Source organism: Ciona robusta, unplaced genomic scaffold (assembly GCF_009617815.1).
Source record: "Ciona robusta unplaced genomic scaffold, ASM961781v2 AP042744.1".
Classification (NCBI taxonomy): Eukaryota; Metazoa; Chordata; class Ascidiacea; order Phlebobranchia; family Cionidae; genus Ciona; species Ciona robusta.
Window position 1 is genome coordinate 315,279 of NW_028323123.1, and position 15,714 is coordinate 330,992.

The following is a 15,714-nucleotide window of genomic DNA, read 5'->3' on the forward strand; positions in this document are numbered from 1 at the left end:
TCGGGCTGTTTATATTTGTTGTTGCATTTAAACTTAACTCAACGTTAGAGGATAGTCCCTTATCGGGCTGTTTATACTTTTTGTTGCATTTAAACTTAACTCAACGTTAGAGGATAGCGTTTTGAAACACGAGCCAGAGCCCAGTTAGCTCAGTCGGTAGACCGTTGGACTTTTAATCCAACGGTCAATGGTTCAAGTCCCTTATCGGGCTGTTTATATCTTTTGATGCTTTTAAACTTAACTCAACGTTAGAGGATAGCGTTTCGAAACACGATCCCGAGCCCGGTTAGCTCAATCGGTACAGCGTTGGACTTTTAATCCAACGGTCAATGGTTCAAGTCCCTTATCGGGCTGGTTATATTTGTTGTTGCATTTAAACTTAACTCAACGTTAGAGAATAGTCCCTTATCGGGATGTTTATATTTTGTGTTGCATTTAAACTTAACTCAACGTTAGAAGATAGCGTTTTGAAACACGAGCCAGAGCCCGGTTAGCTCAGTCGGTAGACCGTTGGACTTTTAATCCAACGGTCAATGGTTCAAGTCCCTTATCGGGCTGTTTATATTTTTTGTTGCTTTTAAACTTAACTCAACGTTAGAGGATACCGTTATAAAAGAACAGCCCGAGCCCGGTTAGCTCAGTCGGTTGAGCGTTGGACTTTTTTTCCAACGGTTGGACTTTTTATCCAACGGTCAAGGGTTCAAGTCCCTTATCGGGCTGTTGGTATTTGTTGTTATATTTAAAGTTAAATCAACGTTACTTAATAACGTTTTGAAGCACCAACGATGCCCGGTTAGCTCAGTCGGTAGAGCGTTGGACTTTTTATCCAACGGTCAAGGGTTCAAGTCCCTTTTCGGGCTGTTTATATTTGTTGTTGCATTGAAACTTAACTCAACGTTAGAGAATAGCGTTTTGAAGCACCAACAAAGCCCGGTTAGCTCAGTCGGTAGAGCGTTGGCCTTTTAATCCAACGGACAAGGGATGTAATCCCTATCGGGCTGTTTATAATTGTTGTTGCATTTAAAGTTAAATCAACGTTACTTGATAGCGTTTTGAAGCACCAACCAAGCCCGGTTAGCTCAGTCGGTAGAGCGTTGGACTTTTAATCCAACGGTCAATGGTTCAAGTCCCTTATCGGGCTGGTTATATTTGTTGTTGCATTTAAACTTAACTCGACGTTAGAGGATAGTCCCTTATCGGGATGTTTATATTTTGTGTTGCATTTAAACTTAACTCAACGTTAGAAGATAGCGTTTTGAAACACGAGCCAGAGCCCGGTTAGCTCAGTCGGTAGACCGTTGGACTTTTAATCCAGCGGTCAATGGTTCAAGTCCCTTATCGGGCTGTTTATATTTTTTGTTGCTTTTAAACTTAACTCAACGTTAGAGGATACCGTTATAAAAGAACAGCTCGAGCCCGGTTAGCTCAGTCGGTTGAGCGTTGTACTTTGTATCCAACGGTCAAGGGTTCAAGTCCCTTATCGGGCTGTTGGTATTTGTTGTTGCATTTAAAGTTAAATCAACGTTACTTGATAGCGTTTTGACGCACCAACAAAGCCCGGTTAGCTCAGTCGGTAGAGCGTTGGACTTTTTATCCAACGGTCAAGGGATGTAATCCCTATCGGGCTGTTTATAATTGTTGTTGCATTTAAAGTTAAATCAACGTTACTTGATAGCGTTTTGAAGCACCAACAAAGCCCGGTTAGCTCAGTCGGTAGAGCGTTGGACTTTTTATCCAACGGTCAAGGGTTCAAGTCCCTTATCGGGCTGTTGGTATTTGTTGTTGCATTTAAAGTTAAATCAACGTTACTTGATAGCGTTTTGAAGCACCAACAAAGCCCGGTTAGCTCAGTCGGTAGAGCGTTGGCCTTTTAATCCAACGGACAAGGTATGAAATCCCTATCGGGCTGTTTATAATTGTTGTTGCATTTAAAGTTAAATCAACGTTACTTGATAGCGTTTTGAAGCACCAACAAAGCCCGGTTAGCTCAGTCGGTAGAGCGTTGGACTTTTTATCCAACGGTCAAGGGTTCAAGTCCCTTATCGGGCTGTTGGTATTTGTTGTTGCATTTAAAGTTAAATCAACGTTACTTGATAGCGTTTTGAAGCACCAACAAAGCCCGGTTAGCTCAGTCGGTAGAGCGTTGGACTTTTAATCCAACGGTCAAGGGTTCAAGTCCCTTATCTGGCTGTTTATATTTGTTGTTCCATTTAAACTTAGCTTAACGTTAGAGGATAGCGTTTTGAAACACGAACCCGAGCCCGGTTAGCTCAATCGGTACAGCGTTGGACTTTTAATCCAACGGTCAAGGGTTCAAGACCCTTATCGGGATGTTGGTATTTGTTTTTGCATTTAAAGTTAAATCAACGTTACTTGATAGCGTTTTGAAGCACCAACACAGCCCGGTTAGCTCAGTCGGTAGAGCGTTGGACTTTTAATCCAACGGTCAAGGGTTCAAGTCCCTTATCGGGCTGTTGGTATTTGTTGTTGCATTGAAACTTAACTCAACGTTAGAGAATAGCGTTTTGAAGCACCAACAAAGCCCGGTTAGCTCAGTCGGTAGAGCGTTGGCCTTTTAATCCAACGGACAAGGGATGTAATCCCTATCGGGCTGTTTATAATTGTTGTTCCATTTAAACTTAACTCAACGTTAGAGGATAGCGTTTTGAAACACTATCCCGAGCCCGGTTAGCTCAGTCGGTAGAGCGTTGGACTTTTAATCCAACGGTCAAGGGTTCAAGTCCCTTATCGGGCTGTTGGTATTTGTTGTTGCATTTAAACTTTAATCAACGTTACTGGATAGCGTTTTGAAGCACCAACAAAGCCCGGTTAGCTCAGTCGGTAGATCGTTGGACTTTTAATCCAACGGTCAATGGTTCAAGTCCCTTATCGGGCTGTTTATATTTGTTGTTGCATTTAAACTTAACTCAGCGTTAGAGGATAGTCCCTTATCGGGCTGTTTATATTTTTTGTTGCATTTAAACTTAACTCAACGTTAGAGGATAGCGTTTTGAAACACGAGCCAGAGCCCGGTTAGCTCAGTCGGTAGACCGTTGGACTTTTAATCCAACGGTCAATGGTTCAAGTCCCTTATCGGGCTGTTTATATTTTTTGATGCTTTTAAACTTAACTCAACGTTAGAGGATAGCGTTTTGAAACACGATCCCGAGCCCGGTTAGCTCAATCGGTACAGCGTTGGACTTTTAATCCAACGGTCAATGGTTCAAGTCCCTTATCGGGCTGGTTATATTTGTTGTTGCATTTAAACTTAACTCGACGTTAGAGGATAGTCCCTTATCGGGATGTTTATATTTTGTGTTGCATTTAAACTTAACTCAACGTTAGAAGATAGCGTTTTGAAACACGAGCCAGAGCCCGGTTAGCTCAGTCGGTAGACCGTTGGACTTTTAATCCAGCGGTCAATGGTTCAAGTCCCTTATCGGGCTGTTTATATTTGTTGTTGCATTGAAACTTAACTCAACGTTAGAGAATAGCGTTTTGAAGCACCAACAAAGCCCGGTTAGCACAGTCGGTAGAGCGTTGGCCTTTTAATCCAACGGACAAGGGATGTAATCCCTATCGGGCTGTTTATAATTGTTGTTGCATTTAAAGTTAAATCAACGTTACTTGATAGCGTTTTAAAGCACCAACAAAGCCCGGTTAGCTCAGTCGGTAGAGCGTTGGACTTTTAATCCAACGGTCAAGGGTTCAAGTCCCTTATCGGGCTGTTGGTATTTGTTGTTGCATTTAAAGTTAAATCAACGTTACTTGATAGCGTTTTGAAGCACCAACAAAGCCCGGTTAGCTCAGTCGGTAGATCGTTGGACTTTTTATCCAACGGTCAAGGGTTCAAGTCTCTTTTCGTGCTGTTTATATTTGTTGTTGCATTGAAACTTAACTCAGCGTTAGAGAATAGCGTTTTGAAGCACCAACAAAGCCCGGTTAGCTCAGTCGGTAGAGCGTTGGCCTTTTAATCCAACGGTCAAGGGTTCAAGTCCCTTATCGGGCTGTTTATATTTGTTGATCCATTTAAACTTAGCTTAACGTTAGAGGATAGCGTTTTGAAACACGATCCCGAGCCCGGTTAGCTCAATCGGTAGAGCGTTGGACTTTTAATCCAACGGTCAAGGGTTCAAGACCCTTATCGGGATGTTGGTATTTGTTTTTGCATTTAAAGTTAAATCAACGTTACTTGATAGCGTTTTGAAGCACGAACAGAGCCCGGTTAGCTCAGTCGGTAGAGCGTTGGACTTTTAATCCAACGGTCAAGGGTTCAAGTCCCTTATCGGGCTGTTGGTATTTGTTGTTGCATTTAAAGTTAAATCAACGTTACTTGATAGCGTTTTGAAGCACCAACAAAGCCCGGTTAGCTCAGTCGGTAGAGCGTTGGACTTTTTATCCAACGGTCAAGGGTTCAAGTCCCTTTTCGGGCTGTTTATATTTGTTGTTGCATTGAAACTTAACTCAACGTTAGAGAATAGCGTTTTGAAGCACCAACAAAGCCCGGTTAGCTCAGTCGGTAGAGCGTTGGCCTTTTAATCCAACGGACAAGGGATGTAATCCCTATCGGGCTGTTTATAATTGTTGTTCCATTTAAACTTAACTCAACGTTAGAGGATAGCGTTTTGAAACACTATCCCGAGCCCGGTTAGCTCAGTCGGTAGAGCGTTGGACTTTTAATCCAACGGTCAAGGGTTCAAGTCCCTTATCGGGCTGTTGGTATTTGTTGTTGCATTTAAACTTTAATCAACGTTACTGGATAGCGTTTTGAAGCACCAACAAAGCCCGGTTAGCTCAGTCGGTAGATCGTTGGACTTTTAATCCAACGGTCAATGGTTCAAGTCCCTTATCGGGCTGTTTATATTTGTTGTTGCATTTAAACTTAACTCAACGTTAGAGGATAGTCCCTTATCGGGCTGTTTATACTTTTTGTTGCATTTAAACTTAACTCAACGTTAGAGGATAGCGTTTTGAAACACGAGCCAGAGCCCAGTTAGCTCAGTCGGTAGACCGTTGGACTTTTAATCCAACGGTCAATGGTTCAAGTCCCTTATCGGGCTGTTTATATCTTTTGATGCTTTTAAACTTAACTCAACGTTAGAGGATAGCGTTTCGAAACACGATCCCGAGCCCGGTTAGCTCAATCGGTACAGCGTTGGACTTTTAATCCAACGGTCAATGGTTCAAGTCCCTTATCGGGCTGGTTATATTTGTTGTTGCATTTAAACTTAACTCAACGTTAGAGAATAGTCCCTTATCGGGATGTTTATATTTTGTGTTGCATTTAAACTTAACTCAACGTTAGAAGATAGCGTTTTGAAACACGAGCCAGAGCCCGGTTAGCTCAGTCGGTAGACCGTTGGACTTTTAATCCAGCGGTCAATGGTTCAAGTCCCTTATCGGGCTGTTTATATTTGTTGTTGCATTGAAACTTAACTCAACGTTAGAGAATAGCGTTTTGAAGCACCAACAAAGCCCGGTTAGCTCAGTCGGTAGAGCGTTGGCCTTTTAATCCAACGGACAAGGGATGTAATCCCTATCGGGCTGTTTATAATTGTTGTTGCATTTAAAGTTAAATCAACGTTACTTGATAGCGTTTTAAAGCACCAACAAAGCCCGGTTAGCTCAGTCGGTAGAGCGTTGGACTTTTAATCCAACGGTCAAGGGTTCAAGTCCCTTATCGGGCTGTTGGTATTTGTTGTTGCATTTAAAGTTAAATCAACGTTACTTGATAGCGTTTTGAAGCACCAACAAAGCCCGGTTAGCTCAGTCGGTAGATCGTTGGACTTTTTATCCAACGGTCAAGGGTTCAAGTCTCTTTTCGTGCTGTTTATATTTGTTGTTGCATTGAAACTTAACTCAGCGTTAGAGAATAGCGTTTTGAAGCACCAACAAAGCCCGGTTAGCTCAGTCGGTAGAGCGTTGGCCTTTTAATCCAACGGTCAAGGGTTCAAGTCCCTTATCGGGCTGTTTATATTTGTTGTTCCATTTAAACTTAGCTTAACGTTAGAGGATAGCGTTTTGAAACACGATCCCGAGCCCGGTTAGCTCAATCGGTAGAGCGTTGGACTTTTAATCCAACGGTCAAGGGTTCAAGACCCTTATCGGGATGTTGGTATTTGTTTTTGCATTTAAAGTTAAATCAACGTTACTTGATAGCGTTTTGAAGCACGAACAGAGCCCGGTTAGCTCAGTCGGTAGAGCGTTGGACTTTTAATCCAACGGTCAAGGGTTCAAGACCCTTATCGGGATGTTTATATTTTTTGTTGCTTTTAAACTTAACTCAACGTTAGAGGATACCGTTATAAAAGAACAGCCCGAGCCCGGTTAGCTCAGTCGGTTGAGCGTTGGACTTTTAATCCAACGGTCAAGGGTTCAAGTCCCTTATCGGGCTGTTGGTATTTGTTGTTGCATTTAAAGTTAAGTCAACGTTACTTGATAGCGTTTTGAAGCACCAACAAAGCCCGGTTAGCTCAGTCGGTAGAGCGTTGGTCTTTTTATCCAACGGTCAAGGGTTCAAGTCCCTTTTCGGGCTGTTTATATTTGTTGTTACATTGAAACTTAACTCAGCGTTAGAGGATAGTCCCTTATCGGGCTGTTTATATTTTTTGTTCCATTTAAACTTAACTCAACGTTAGAGGATAGCGTTTTGAAACACTATCCCGAGCCCGGTTAGCTCAGTCGGTAGAGCGTTGGACTTTTAATCCAACGGTCAAGGGTTCAAGTCCCTTATCGGGCTGTTGGTATTTGTTGTTGCATTTAAAGTTAAATCAACGTTACTTGATAGCGTTTTGAAGCACCAACAAAGCCCGGTTAGCTCAGTCGGTAGAGCGTTGGACTTTTAATCCAACGGTCAAGGGTTCAAGTCCCTTATCGGGCTGTTGGTATTTGTTGTTGCATTTAAAGTTAAATCAACGTTACTTGATAGCGTTTTGAAGCACCAAGAAAGCCCGGTTAGCTCAGTCGGTAGAGCGTTGGACTTTTTATCCAACGGTCAAGGGTTCAAGTCCCTTTTCGGGCTGTTTATATTTGTTGTTGCATTGAAACTTAACTCAACGTTAGAGAATAGCGTTTTGAAGCACCAACAAAGCCCGGTTTGCTCAGTCGGTAAAGTGTTGGCCTTTTAATCCAACGGACAAGGGATGTAATCCCTATCGGGCTGTTTATAATTGTTGTTCCATTTAAACTTAACTCAACGTTAGAGGATAGCGTTTTGAAACACTATCCCGAGCCCGGTTAGCTCAGTCGGTAGAGCGTTGGACTTTTAATCCAACGGTCAAGGGTTCAAGTCCCTTATTGGGATGTTGGTATTTGTTGTTGCATTTAAACTTTAATCAACGTTACTGGATAGCGTTTTGAAGCACCAACAAAGCCCGGTTAGCTCAGTCGGTAGATCGTTGGACTTTTAATCCAACGGTCAATGGTTCAAGTCCCTTATCGGGCTGTTTATATTTGTTGTTGCATTTAAACTTAACTCAGCGTTAGAGGATAGTACCTTATCGGGCTGTTTATACTTTTTGTTGCATTTAAATTTAACTCAACGTTAGAGGATAGCGTTTTGAAACACGAGCCAGAGCCCAGTTAGCTCAGTCGGAAGAGCGTTGGACTTTTAATCCAACGGTCAATGGTTCAAGTCCCTTATCGGTCTGTTTATATTTTTTGATGCTTTTAAACTTAACTCAACGTTAGAGGATAGCGTTTTGAAACACGATCCCGAGCCCGGTTAGCTCAATCGGTACAGCGTTGGACTTTTAATCCAACGGTCAATGGTTCAAGTCCCTTATCGGGCTGGTTATATTTGTTGTTGCATTTAAACTTAACTCAACGTTAGAGGATAGTCGCTTATCGGGATGTTTATATTTTGTGTTGCATTTAAACTTAACTCAACGTTAGAAGATAGCGTTTTGAAACACGAGCCAGAGCCCGGTTAGCTCAGTCGGTAGACCGTTGGACTTTTTATCCAACGGTCAAGGGTTCAAGTCCCTTATCGGGCTGTTGGTATTTGTTGTTGCATTTAAAGTTAAATCAACGTTACTTAATAGCGTTTTGAAGCACCAACAAAGCCCGGTTAGCTCAGTCGGTAGAGCGTTGGACTTTTTATCCAACGGTCAAGGGTTCAAGTCCCTTTTCGGGCTGTTTATATTTGTTGTTGCATTGAAACTTAACTCAACGTTAGAGAATAGCGTTTTGAAGCACCAACAAAGCCCGGTTAGCTCAGTCGGTAGAGCGTTGGCCTTTTAATCCAACGGACAAGGGATGTAATCCCTATCGGGCTGTTTATAATTGTTGTTGCATTTAAAGTTAAATCAGCGTTACTTGATAGCGTTTTGAAGCACCAACAAAGCCCGGTTAGCTCAGTCGGTAGAGCGATGGACTTTTAATCCAACGGTCAAGGGTTCAAGTCCCTTATCGGGCTGTTTATATTTGTTGTTCCATTTAAACTTAGCTTAACGTTAGAGGATAGCGTTTCGAAACACGATCCCGAGCCCGGTTAGCTCAATCGGTAGAGCTTGGACTTTTAATCCAACGGTCAAGGGTTCAAGACCCTTATCGGGATGTTGGTATTTGTTTTTGCATTTAAAGTTAAATCAACGTTACTTGATAGCGTTTTGAAGCACCAACAAAGCCCGGTTAGCTCAGTCGGTAGAGCGTTGGACTTTTAATCCAACGGTCTAGGGTTCAAGACCCTTATCGGGATGTTGGTATTTGTTTTTGCATTTAAAGTTAAATCAACGTTACTTGATAGCGTTTTGAAGCACCAACAAAGCCCGGTTAGCTCAGTCGGTAGAGCGTTGGACTTTTAATCCAACGGTCAAGGGTTCAAGTCCCTTATCGGGCTGTTGGTATTTGTTGATGCATTTAAAGTTAAATCAACGTTACTTGATAGCGTTTTGAAGCACCAACAAAGCCCGGTTAGCTCAGTCGGTAGAGCGTTGGACTTTTAATCCAACGGTCAAGGGTTCAAGTCCCTTATCGGGCTGTTGGTATTTGTTGTTGCATTTAAAGTTAAATCAACGTTACTTGATAGCGTTTTGAAGCACCAACAAAGCCCGGTTAGCTCAGTCGGTAGAGCGTTGGCTTTTTAATCCAACGGACAAGGGATGTAATCCCTATCGGGCTGTTTATAATTGTTGTTCCATTTAAACTTAACTTTAAAATAGGAAAGTTATTGTATATATGTCTGTATACCTTGCAATGTGTGGGGATATAGCTCAGTGGTAGAGCATTCGACTGCAGATCGAGAGGTCCCTGGTTCAAATCCGGGTGTCCCCTTTATTATTTTCCTTTTATTATATCCGACATTTACTTCGAACGTTTTCGATTCGCATAACGTACTAGTGCAATCTTTTAAACAACTGATTACTCGGTTTGAAAGTATGATTACCTTTATTTTTCTGTACAAATTTAAGCGTTGGCGAACTTAAAACCAAAATCCATTGGGCCACGCACACGCAGGAATGCACCGCAGGTAGGTTACTCTACCATACGCAACAGAAGTGCAAACGATTTGAATATTAGTTACCTTGTTAATACAATGTGGTTTAAAATTGGAATTGTACATTTAACAACAACTATGACCAAGACAAAAACTCGAACCATCAATCTTCTGATTCGCAGTGAGACGGCTTATCCATTGGGCCATGCGACCATAGTACTGCAACTCTAGAATTCGCTTTCTATCTAACCCAATTTCGTTGGATTTGAATTAATTTGTATGGTATTAACATGATCAAGAGATTTGTTTTTTTTGTTTAAAATATATATCCACTTTTCTTATTCGTATAGTTGTATATTAAATGAACCAGTATTGAACAGAGAGGGACTTGAGTACTCAATCTTCTGATTGGACAATTCTAAATAAAACAAAATTGACCACAGAGGGACTCGAACCCTCAATCTTCTGATTCGAAGTCAGACGCCTTATCCATTCGGCCATGCGGCCATTGCATTAAAACACTGAAGTCCTCTTTCTATCTAGCCCAATTGCTTTGGAGTTGAATTCATTTTTATCATACATACATTTGTTATTTTTGTTTAAAATGTATGGTATTAACATTATCTAGACACTTGTTTCTTTTGTTTAAAATTATGTATCCACCTTTCTTATTCGTATAGTTGTACATTAAATCAAATAGAATTGACCACTGAGAATCTCAAGCATTCAATATTCTGATTTGACGATTCTTAAGGAAAAAAATGACCACAGAGGACAAAATTGCTCAATCTTCTGAATCGCAGTCGGATGCATTATCCATTGGGCCATTCGGGCATAATAATATAATTTACAGTTCGCTATCTATGCAAACCTAATTTCGTTGAATTTGAATTAGTTTGTATCGTATTAACATGATCAAGAGATTTGTTTTTTTTTGTTTAAAATATATATCCACTTTTCTTATTCGTATAGTTGTACATTAAATGAACCAGTATTGAACAGAGAGGGACTTGAGTACTCAATCTTCTGATTGGACAATTCTAAATAAAACAAAATTGTCCACAGAGGGACTCGAACCCTCAATCTTCTGATTCGAAGTCAGACGCCTTATCCATTGGGCCATGCGGCCATTGCAGTTGTCGCGGCTGCAGACGTTCTTTGCCTAAAGGACTCGGCACTCCTTATACGCACTTCAGTTGGACGCGCTTTATTATGCTAACCAGCTTCGTTTGGTTGTAATTCATGCGGTAACTAAAAAGAAACGGAATACACGTCAATATATATACACAGGATTTAAAACAGCGAAGTTAATCTAAATTAATACCTGAATTTTTGGCGTTTAAAGTTGCAAATAATAATACAAACAATCGTGTACACACAATCGTGGGTAATCTGCAATTATGAGAAGAATATTAGTATAAATTAAATAGAAAGAAAATACACGAACATACCACGTAGAGAATGTAACCTCTGACCTCTAGTGCCAATCCTTTACTTAAATGAAATCAAAATTATGCGCTAAGAATAAACTGAGATTGCCACGTAAAGAAACTCAATGAAGCAAAGAAACATAGATGTTTAAACTTAAATAAATTTGGCAGTCAGCCAGCCGTGACATGGCTCCTCAAAAATATCAAAGACATATTTTTTCTACACAACAGGATAACATTAACATAGAATGTAGCACCAATTGTAACTACGCTACGGCTTATACTTAAGTTGACATCGGTTATGCGATTATACGCTGCAATACATTTTTACAAAAGGAGATGTATATACTTTGAATATGCGAGTTTAATCAATTGTTAAAGCACTGCGTGGCTCGTCATCATGGCTCCCCGTCGAGGAATCTTTTGCAACATCTTCTGCAATTTGTAATGCTTTTTCGTCACTCGCTCTAAGCAATACAATAAGTTTACATATCGGTCGATCGAGTATAGATGGAGCCGAAATTCGCTTTCCTTGATCATCGCGTTCGCGCTCGCTCAGTAGCAGTTGTACTTTTCTGACAATTCCATCTGGACATGGATATGTATCCAGAACCCGCGCTAGTCTCCATTTCGATCGTGGTGCGTGGTCATCATTTAACAATACAATGTCATCGACTGCAATGTTCGGCATTCTTCTTTGCCACTTGTTTCTTTTGTGCAAAGATTGTAAGAATTCTTTCCGCCATCGAACCCAAAACTCGTTGGCTAAATATTGAACGCACCTCCACCTTCGTCGCACATATAGGTCTTCCCGCTGGAACACACCTGGTGGAGCAAGTAATGGTTTTTCATAGTTAGCAGATGGCTTGGTGTTAAAGGTTCGGGTGCACCCGGTTCTGATAGATTGTCCGTGGTTAAAGGACGCGAATTTACTATACTTTCCACTTCCACCAGAAACGTTCGGAAAGACTCATCATCTAGCTGGGTCCCGAGTTGCATAAGCAAGGGGTCCAATGCGCGTCGAACAGTTCGAATTTGGCGTTCCCAGACACCACCCATGTGGCTGGAATGAGGAACGTTAAACTTAAAACTTATCCAATCACAATTGTTAGCTAAAAGATATTGCAGAATACGTTCGTGAGACAAGCCACGTAAACCAGCGCTCAGTTCATTGCATGCACCAACTATATTTGTTCCTTGATCCGATCTAATTTGTGCAACAGGGCCTCTTCGAGCTAAGAATCGCCGAAGCCCGTTAATAAATGAATCCGTATCCATAGAGTTCAGCGACTCGATATGGACAGCTCTGGTATTTAGACACGTGAAAATTACGCAGTAACGCTTTAAAGTGGAGCGTCTTTCTTTAATAGAGAAAGGCCCAAAACAATCTGTCCCACAATACAAAAATGGAGGTCCTACGTAGACACGGTCCGCAGGCAAGTCTGCCATTTTTTGCACCTCAACTCTCCCCCTTAGCCGTTTACATAAAACACACTCGGAAATATAATGAGCTACTGAGGAAGACCCGTTAACTATCCAAAACCCATTTTGACGAATAGAATTGTGAGTAGTGGTTCTCCCCATGTGATTTACACTTTCGTGGAAATGTCGCACCAATAACTTTGCTACATGCGACCTTTTGGGAATAATTGCAGGATGCTTAATTTCAAACCTGCAAATCGTATTTGATAACCTCCCCCCAAACCGTATAATACCTTGGTCGTCAAGGAAAGGATCTAACCTGTACAGCGAGCTTCCTCGTTTTAAAATAACGTCTCGTTTGTTTGACTGGGTATAAGACGTGTTAACAGTAGATAATAATCGTAGTTCATCGGGAAAATAAGCAGCCTGTACCATCTTAATAATAACATTTTCAGCCTTTTTCAGCAGGTCAGTGTTTATATACACTTGACTATTCGTTTGTTTAAACTTGTACAACAAGATCATGCAATTGCCAATTGCTCGTTTGGCGCGAAACCAAGTTGATAAGTGACTTATCCTATCTGGTTCAAAAGCGGCTTTTAACGTACGTGTTTGTAAACTGCAAGATCTTTTCATTTCGTCGTTGATGAGTCGTTCGTCTGTCTCAGTACATGATGGTGCAGCGTTAACATCATTGAGATTAAGATCGCTTTTCCATAGAAACTCTGGTCCACGTATCCAAGGAGACTCAGATGTCAGCTGGCACGCTTTCATACCTCTGCTTGCGCAATCGCTCGGATTATCCTTAGAGGACACATAATACCAACCCTTTGGCTCGGTTAAATCATTAATTTGTTGAATGCGATTTGCCACAAAAACATGAAATCGCCTTACATCGTTTGCCAGGTAACCCAGCACCACTTTGCTGTCTACCCAAAAATATTCTTCATAATTGGCAATATCCAATTGCCAACGTAGGTACTTGCTCATTCTGGCTGACACAAGTGCTGCCGTCAGCCCAAGTCTGGGTATAGTCATAGGCTTTAATGGAGCGACCCGGGACTTCCCTATAAGGAACGAACACCAAACCTTACCTTCGCCGTTGAGAAGACGAATATACCAACATTGGCCGTAACCGACATTGCTCTCGTCAGAAAAGTGATGTATTTCTCTTCGTAGAACTGTTCCAAATTGGACAGGATGCAGGCATCGATTGATTTTAAGGTTCTCAATGTCTTGAAGTTCGTTTCTCCATCGCTCCCAACGATATCGTAGGTCGTTTGGAACAGGATCGTCCCAATCTGCCCCTTCTGTGCACAATTGTTGAACTATCCGCTTTCCCTCTAAAAGTACAGGACCAACAAAACATAAAGGATCATAAATAGAGCTTACTGTTGACAACATTCCCCGGCGAGTTAGAGGAACATCCGTTATTTGCATCCTAAAGCAAAATACGTCATTTTCTATGTTCAACATAATACCCAGAACTCGCTGTAATGGAAGCTGGACCTTGTTCAAATCCACCGCTTGCAGATCGGACGTGCGATCTTCCACGGGAATGCTTGCCAGGACTTCCCGGCTGTTACTTGTAAATTTATGTAAACGTAAACCTGCTTTTGCACATAGTCGTCGGCTTCGGTTAATCAAAGAAATAGCTGATTGGCTATCTGGAGTTGCCGTAATTCCATCGTTGACATAAAAATCTCGACGAATAAATTTTGCAACATCAGAACCGAATTCTGACTCGCCGTCATCTGCTGCACGCTTCAAACCAAAGTTTGCACAACCCGGAGAACTCGTTGCACCAAAAATGTGTACTTTCATTCGATACTCCACTATCTCCTGTTCCACGTCATCATTTTTCCACCAAAGAAAACGTAGAAAATCTCGAAAGGCCTCGGTGACGTAAAACTGATGGAACATGCCTTCTATATCGGCGGTGATCGCGACGTCGTCTTTTCGGAATCTGCAAAGTACACCGGTTGAACCATTTAGCATATCTGGCCCTTGCAGCAGAATATCGTTAATACAAATTCCCTGATACTTGACGGCACAGTCGAATACAACTCGAATCTTGTTCGGCTTCTTCGGGTGGTAAACTCCTGTGCGGGGAATATAATTTACTTGACCGTCATTATCGTTTAATACATTGGAAGGAACCTTTTCTGCGTACTTATCAATTACATTTCTCATAAATGTGATGTAATCTCCCCTATATTTGGGTTTTCGATTAAACCGCCGTTTCAGTTGATTTAATCTTGCCTCTGCTAAAGGCCGGTTGTTCGGTAAATGAACCTTATCCATTTTCATAGGGAGTGGCATTTCGTAATGCCCGTCTGGCCGTTGAAACGTACTCGATTGTAGGATATCTATAAACCGTCGGTCTTCACGTGATATTGGTTGATCGTTTATATTGTATTCGTTAAAATCCATCTCCAACCACTTAACGGAGTTTTATGGGGTCTAGTATTTCTTTGGATACCCGTGGCACAGTAAATTTCACCAACCTTACACCTCTATTGCTTGTGTTACCAACGCATCGGTGCGAAACCACTTCTCTTCTCTTGCCTTGATGCTTGTCACAAATTGACCCAACAATTCCCCATCCCAGAAGAGAGCGCTGTGCATATGGTTCATTTTCTTTCCCAACAATTATATCACGGGGTCGTAATGCTTGAGTAACATTGGTTCCTAGAAGAATACAAACAGGTACATTTGGTTTGTAACGTACAATGTTATCGGCTATTTTTGTTAAATGTCGCCACCGCTGAGCATATTCGGGCCTTGGTATTTGATGCCGACCAGCTGGTATCTCTGGTCTTGTTAACATGGTAGGCAAGGGAAGCGATACGGTGCGGTCAAAGTTTAATAACTCCAACTTTACCACTCTCTTGCTTGGTGTAATGCAATTCTTACCAGCCATTGTGCTTAAACTGATATACGTTTATACCGCCGACACACCCAATTTAGAAAGAAGTTGGTCCGAAATAAATAAAGTATTCGACTGCGGGTCCAAGATACAATAGCACAGTACTTCTTTCTCTGGTCAAGATTTCGGCCTGATCCAGACCGGTAGAATCATTGAGCTATCGTCACCGTTTACTAGGTTCTCGCACATGTTTGTACAGTTGCACTGTGCACCTTCAGAAGTTCTAAATATGTGCAGAGGGGTTAAATGACATCTTTTACACACTCGACACTTGGCTCGTTGGCGACATGCACGGGCGCTATGCCGTTGACTTGATCCACAGGCATAACACAAACCGTTAGTTCGTAGAAAACTGATCCGTTCCGTTCTTGTAATATTCATGAAATCTTTACACTCATCCAAGTGATGGTATTTCTTGCAGTAAAAGCATTTTGGGACTGAAGACGAACTATCTGACCATGCGGCGAACGAATTGACTCCTCGTGGGTTTGTCATGT

The 15,714-nt window shown here is 41.6% G+C and overlaps 1 protein-coding gene, 1 long non-coding RNA gene and 14 other non-coding genes across 18 annotated transcripts; 12 read left to right on the forward strand and 4 right to left on the reverse strand.

Moving 5' to 3' along the window:
* The first annotated feature begins 1,414 nt into the window (after window positions 1–1,414).
* On the forward strand, window positions 1,415–1,487 carry Trnaq-uug (transfer RNA glutamine (anticodon UUG)). The gene has a single exon. It is a non-coding gene; the product is annotated as a tRNA-Gln (tRNA).
* A 913-nt stretch (window positions 1,488–2,400) lies between these two features.
* On the forward strand, window positions 2,401–2,473 carry Trnak-uuu (transfer RNA lysine (anticodon UUU)). The gene has a single exon. It is a non-coding gene; the product is annotated as a tRNA-Lys (tRNA).
* A 209-nt stretch (window positions 2,474–2,682) lies between these two features.
* Trnak-uuu (transfer RNA lysine (anticodon UUU)) lies at window positions 2,683–2,755 on the forward strand. Its single transcript has one exon. It is a non-coding gene; the product is annotated as a tRNA-Lys (tRNA).
* Window positions 2,756–3,654: 899 nt separating this feature from the next.
* Window positions 3,655–3,727, forward strand: Trnak-uuu (transfer RNA lysine (anticodon UUU)). Its single transcript has one exon. It is a non-coding gene; the product is annotated as a tRNA-Lys (tRNA).
* Window positions 3,728–4,219: 492 nt separating this feature from the next.
* On the forward strand, window positions 4,220–4,292 carry Trnak-uuu (transfer RNA lysine (anticodon UUU)). Its single transcript has one exon. It is a non-coding gene; the product is annotated as a tRNA-Lys (tRNA).
* Window positions 4,293–4,642: 350 nt separating this feature from the next.
* Trnak-uuu (transfer RNA lysine (anticodon UUU)) lies at window positions 4,643–4,715 on the forward strand. The gene has a single exon. It is a non-coding gene; the product is annotated as a tRNA-Lys (tRNA).
* Window positions 4,716–5,614: 899 nt separating this feature from the next.
* On the forward strand, window positions 5,615–5,687 carry Trnak-uuu (transfer RNA lysine (anticodon UUU)). The gene has a single exon. It is a non-coding gene; the product is annotated as a tRNA-Lys (tRNA).
* Window positions 5,688–6,666: 979 nt separating this feature from the next.
* Trnak-uuu (transfer RNA lysine (anticodon UUU)) lies at window positions 6,667–6,739 on the forward strand. The gene has a single exon. It is a non-coding gene; the product is annotated as a tRNA-Lys (tRNA).
* A 68-nt stretch (window positions 6,740–6,807) lies between these two features.
* Trnak-uuu (transfer RNA lysine (anticodon UUU)) lies at window positions 6,808–6,880 on the forward strand. Its single transcript has one exon. It is a non-coding gene; the product is annotated as a tRNA-Lys (tRNA).
* A 1,886-nt stretch (window positions 6,881–8,766) lies between these two features.
* Trnak-uuu (transfer RNA lysine (anticodon UUU)) lies at window positions 8,767–8,839 on the forward strand. Its single transcript has one exon. It is a non-coding gene; the product is annotated as a tRNA-Lys (tRNA).
* A 68-nt stretch (window positions 8,840–8,907) lies between these two features.
* On the forward strand, window positions 8,908–8,980 carry Trnak-uuu (transfer RNA lysine (anticodon UUU)). The gene has a single exon. It is a non-coding gene; the product is annotated as a tRNA-Lys (tRNA).
* Window positions 8,981–9,201: 221 nt separating this feature from the next.
* On the forward strand, window positions 9,202–9,273 carry Trnac-gca (transfer RNA cysteine (anticodon GCA)). The gene has a single exon. It is a non-coding gene; the product is annotated as a tRNA-Cys (tRNA).
* Window positions 9,274–9,870: 597 nt separating this feature from the next.
* Trnar-ucg (transfer RNA arginine (anticodon UCG)) lies at window positions 9,871–9,943 on the reverse strand. The gene has a single exon. It is a non-coding gene; the product is annotated as a tRNA-Arg (tRNA).
* A 225-nt stretch (window positions 9,944–10,168) lies between these two features.
* LOC149723725 (uncharacterized) lies at window positions 10,169–15,184 on the reverse strand. 3 transcript variants are annotated; one of them, XM_089893491.1, is made up of 5 exons: window positions 14,796–15,184; window positions 12,897–14,254; window positions 10,888–11,691; window positions 10,761–10,828; window positions 10,169–10,687 (listed from the first exon to the last, which is right to left on the reverse strand). In XM_089893491.1, the coding sequence occupies exons 1-3, from the start codon at window positions 15,116–15,118 to the stop codon at window positions 11,231–11,233; spliced, it is 2,142 nt and encodes a 713-aa protein (XP_089749617.1). In that variant the 5' UTR covers window positions 15,119–15,184; the 3' UTR covers window positions 10,169–10,687; window positions 10,761–10,828; window positions 10,888–11,230. The 3 variants fall into 3 exon arrangements, with proteins under 3 accessions (XP_089749617.1, XP_089749618.1, XP_089749616.1); XM_089893492.1 differs by lacking the exon at window positions 10,761–10,828; XM_089893490.1 differs by having other exon boundaries at window positions 10,761–11,691.
* Trnar-ucg (transfer RNA arginine (anticodon UCG)) lies at window positions 10,493–10,565 on the reverse strand. The gene has a single exon. It is a non-coding gene; the product is annotated as a tRNA-Arg (tRNA).
* A 124-nt stretch (window positions 15,185–15,308) lies between the features above and the next one.
* Window positions 15,309–15,712, reverse strand: LOC149723727 (uncharacterized). The gene is made up of 2 exons (XR_016386905.1): window positions 15,553–15,712; window positions 15,309–15,440 (listed from the first exon to the last, which is right to left on the reverse strand). It is a non-coding gene; the product is annotated as an uncharacterized LOC149723727 (long non-coding RNA).
* Window positions 15,713–15,714: the final 2 nt, after the last annotated feature.

What these genes read in the sequence shown, in the direction of transcription:
- LOC149723725 (XM_089893492.1), bottom strand. Translation starts at nt 15,118, where the DNA reads ATGTTAACAAGACCAGAGATACCAGCTGGTCGGCATCAAATACCAAGG. An exon ending in ACAAGCAATAGAGGTGTAAG is followed by an intron (nt 14,255 to 14,795) that starts GTTGGTGAAATT and finishes TGTACTTTGCAG; the next exon opens with ATTCCGAAAAGACGACGTCG. An exon ending in ATCTTGCAGTTTACAAACAC is followed by an intron (nt 11,692 to 12,896) that starts GTACGTTAAAAG and finishes TTGCTCCACCAG; the next exon opens with GTGTGTTCCAGCGGGAAGAC.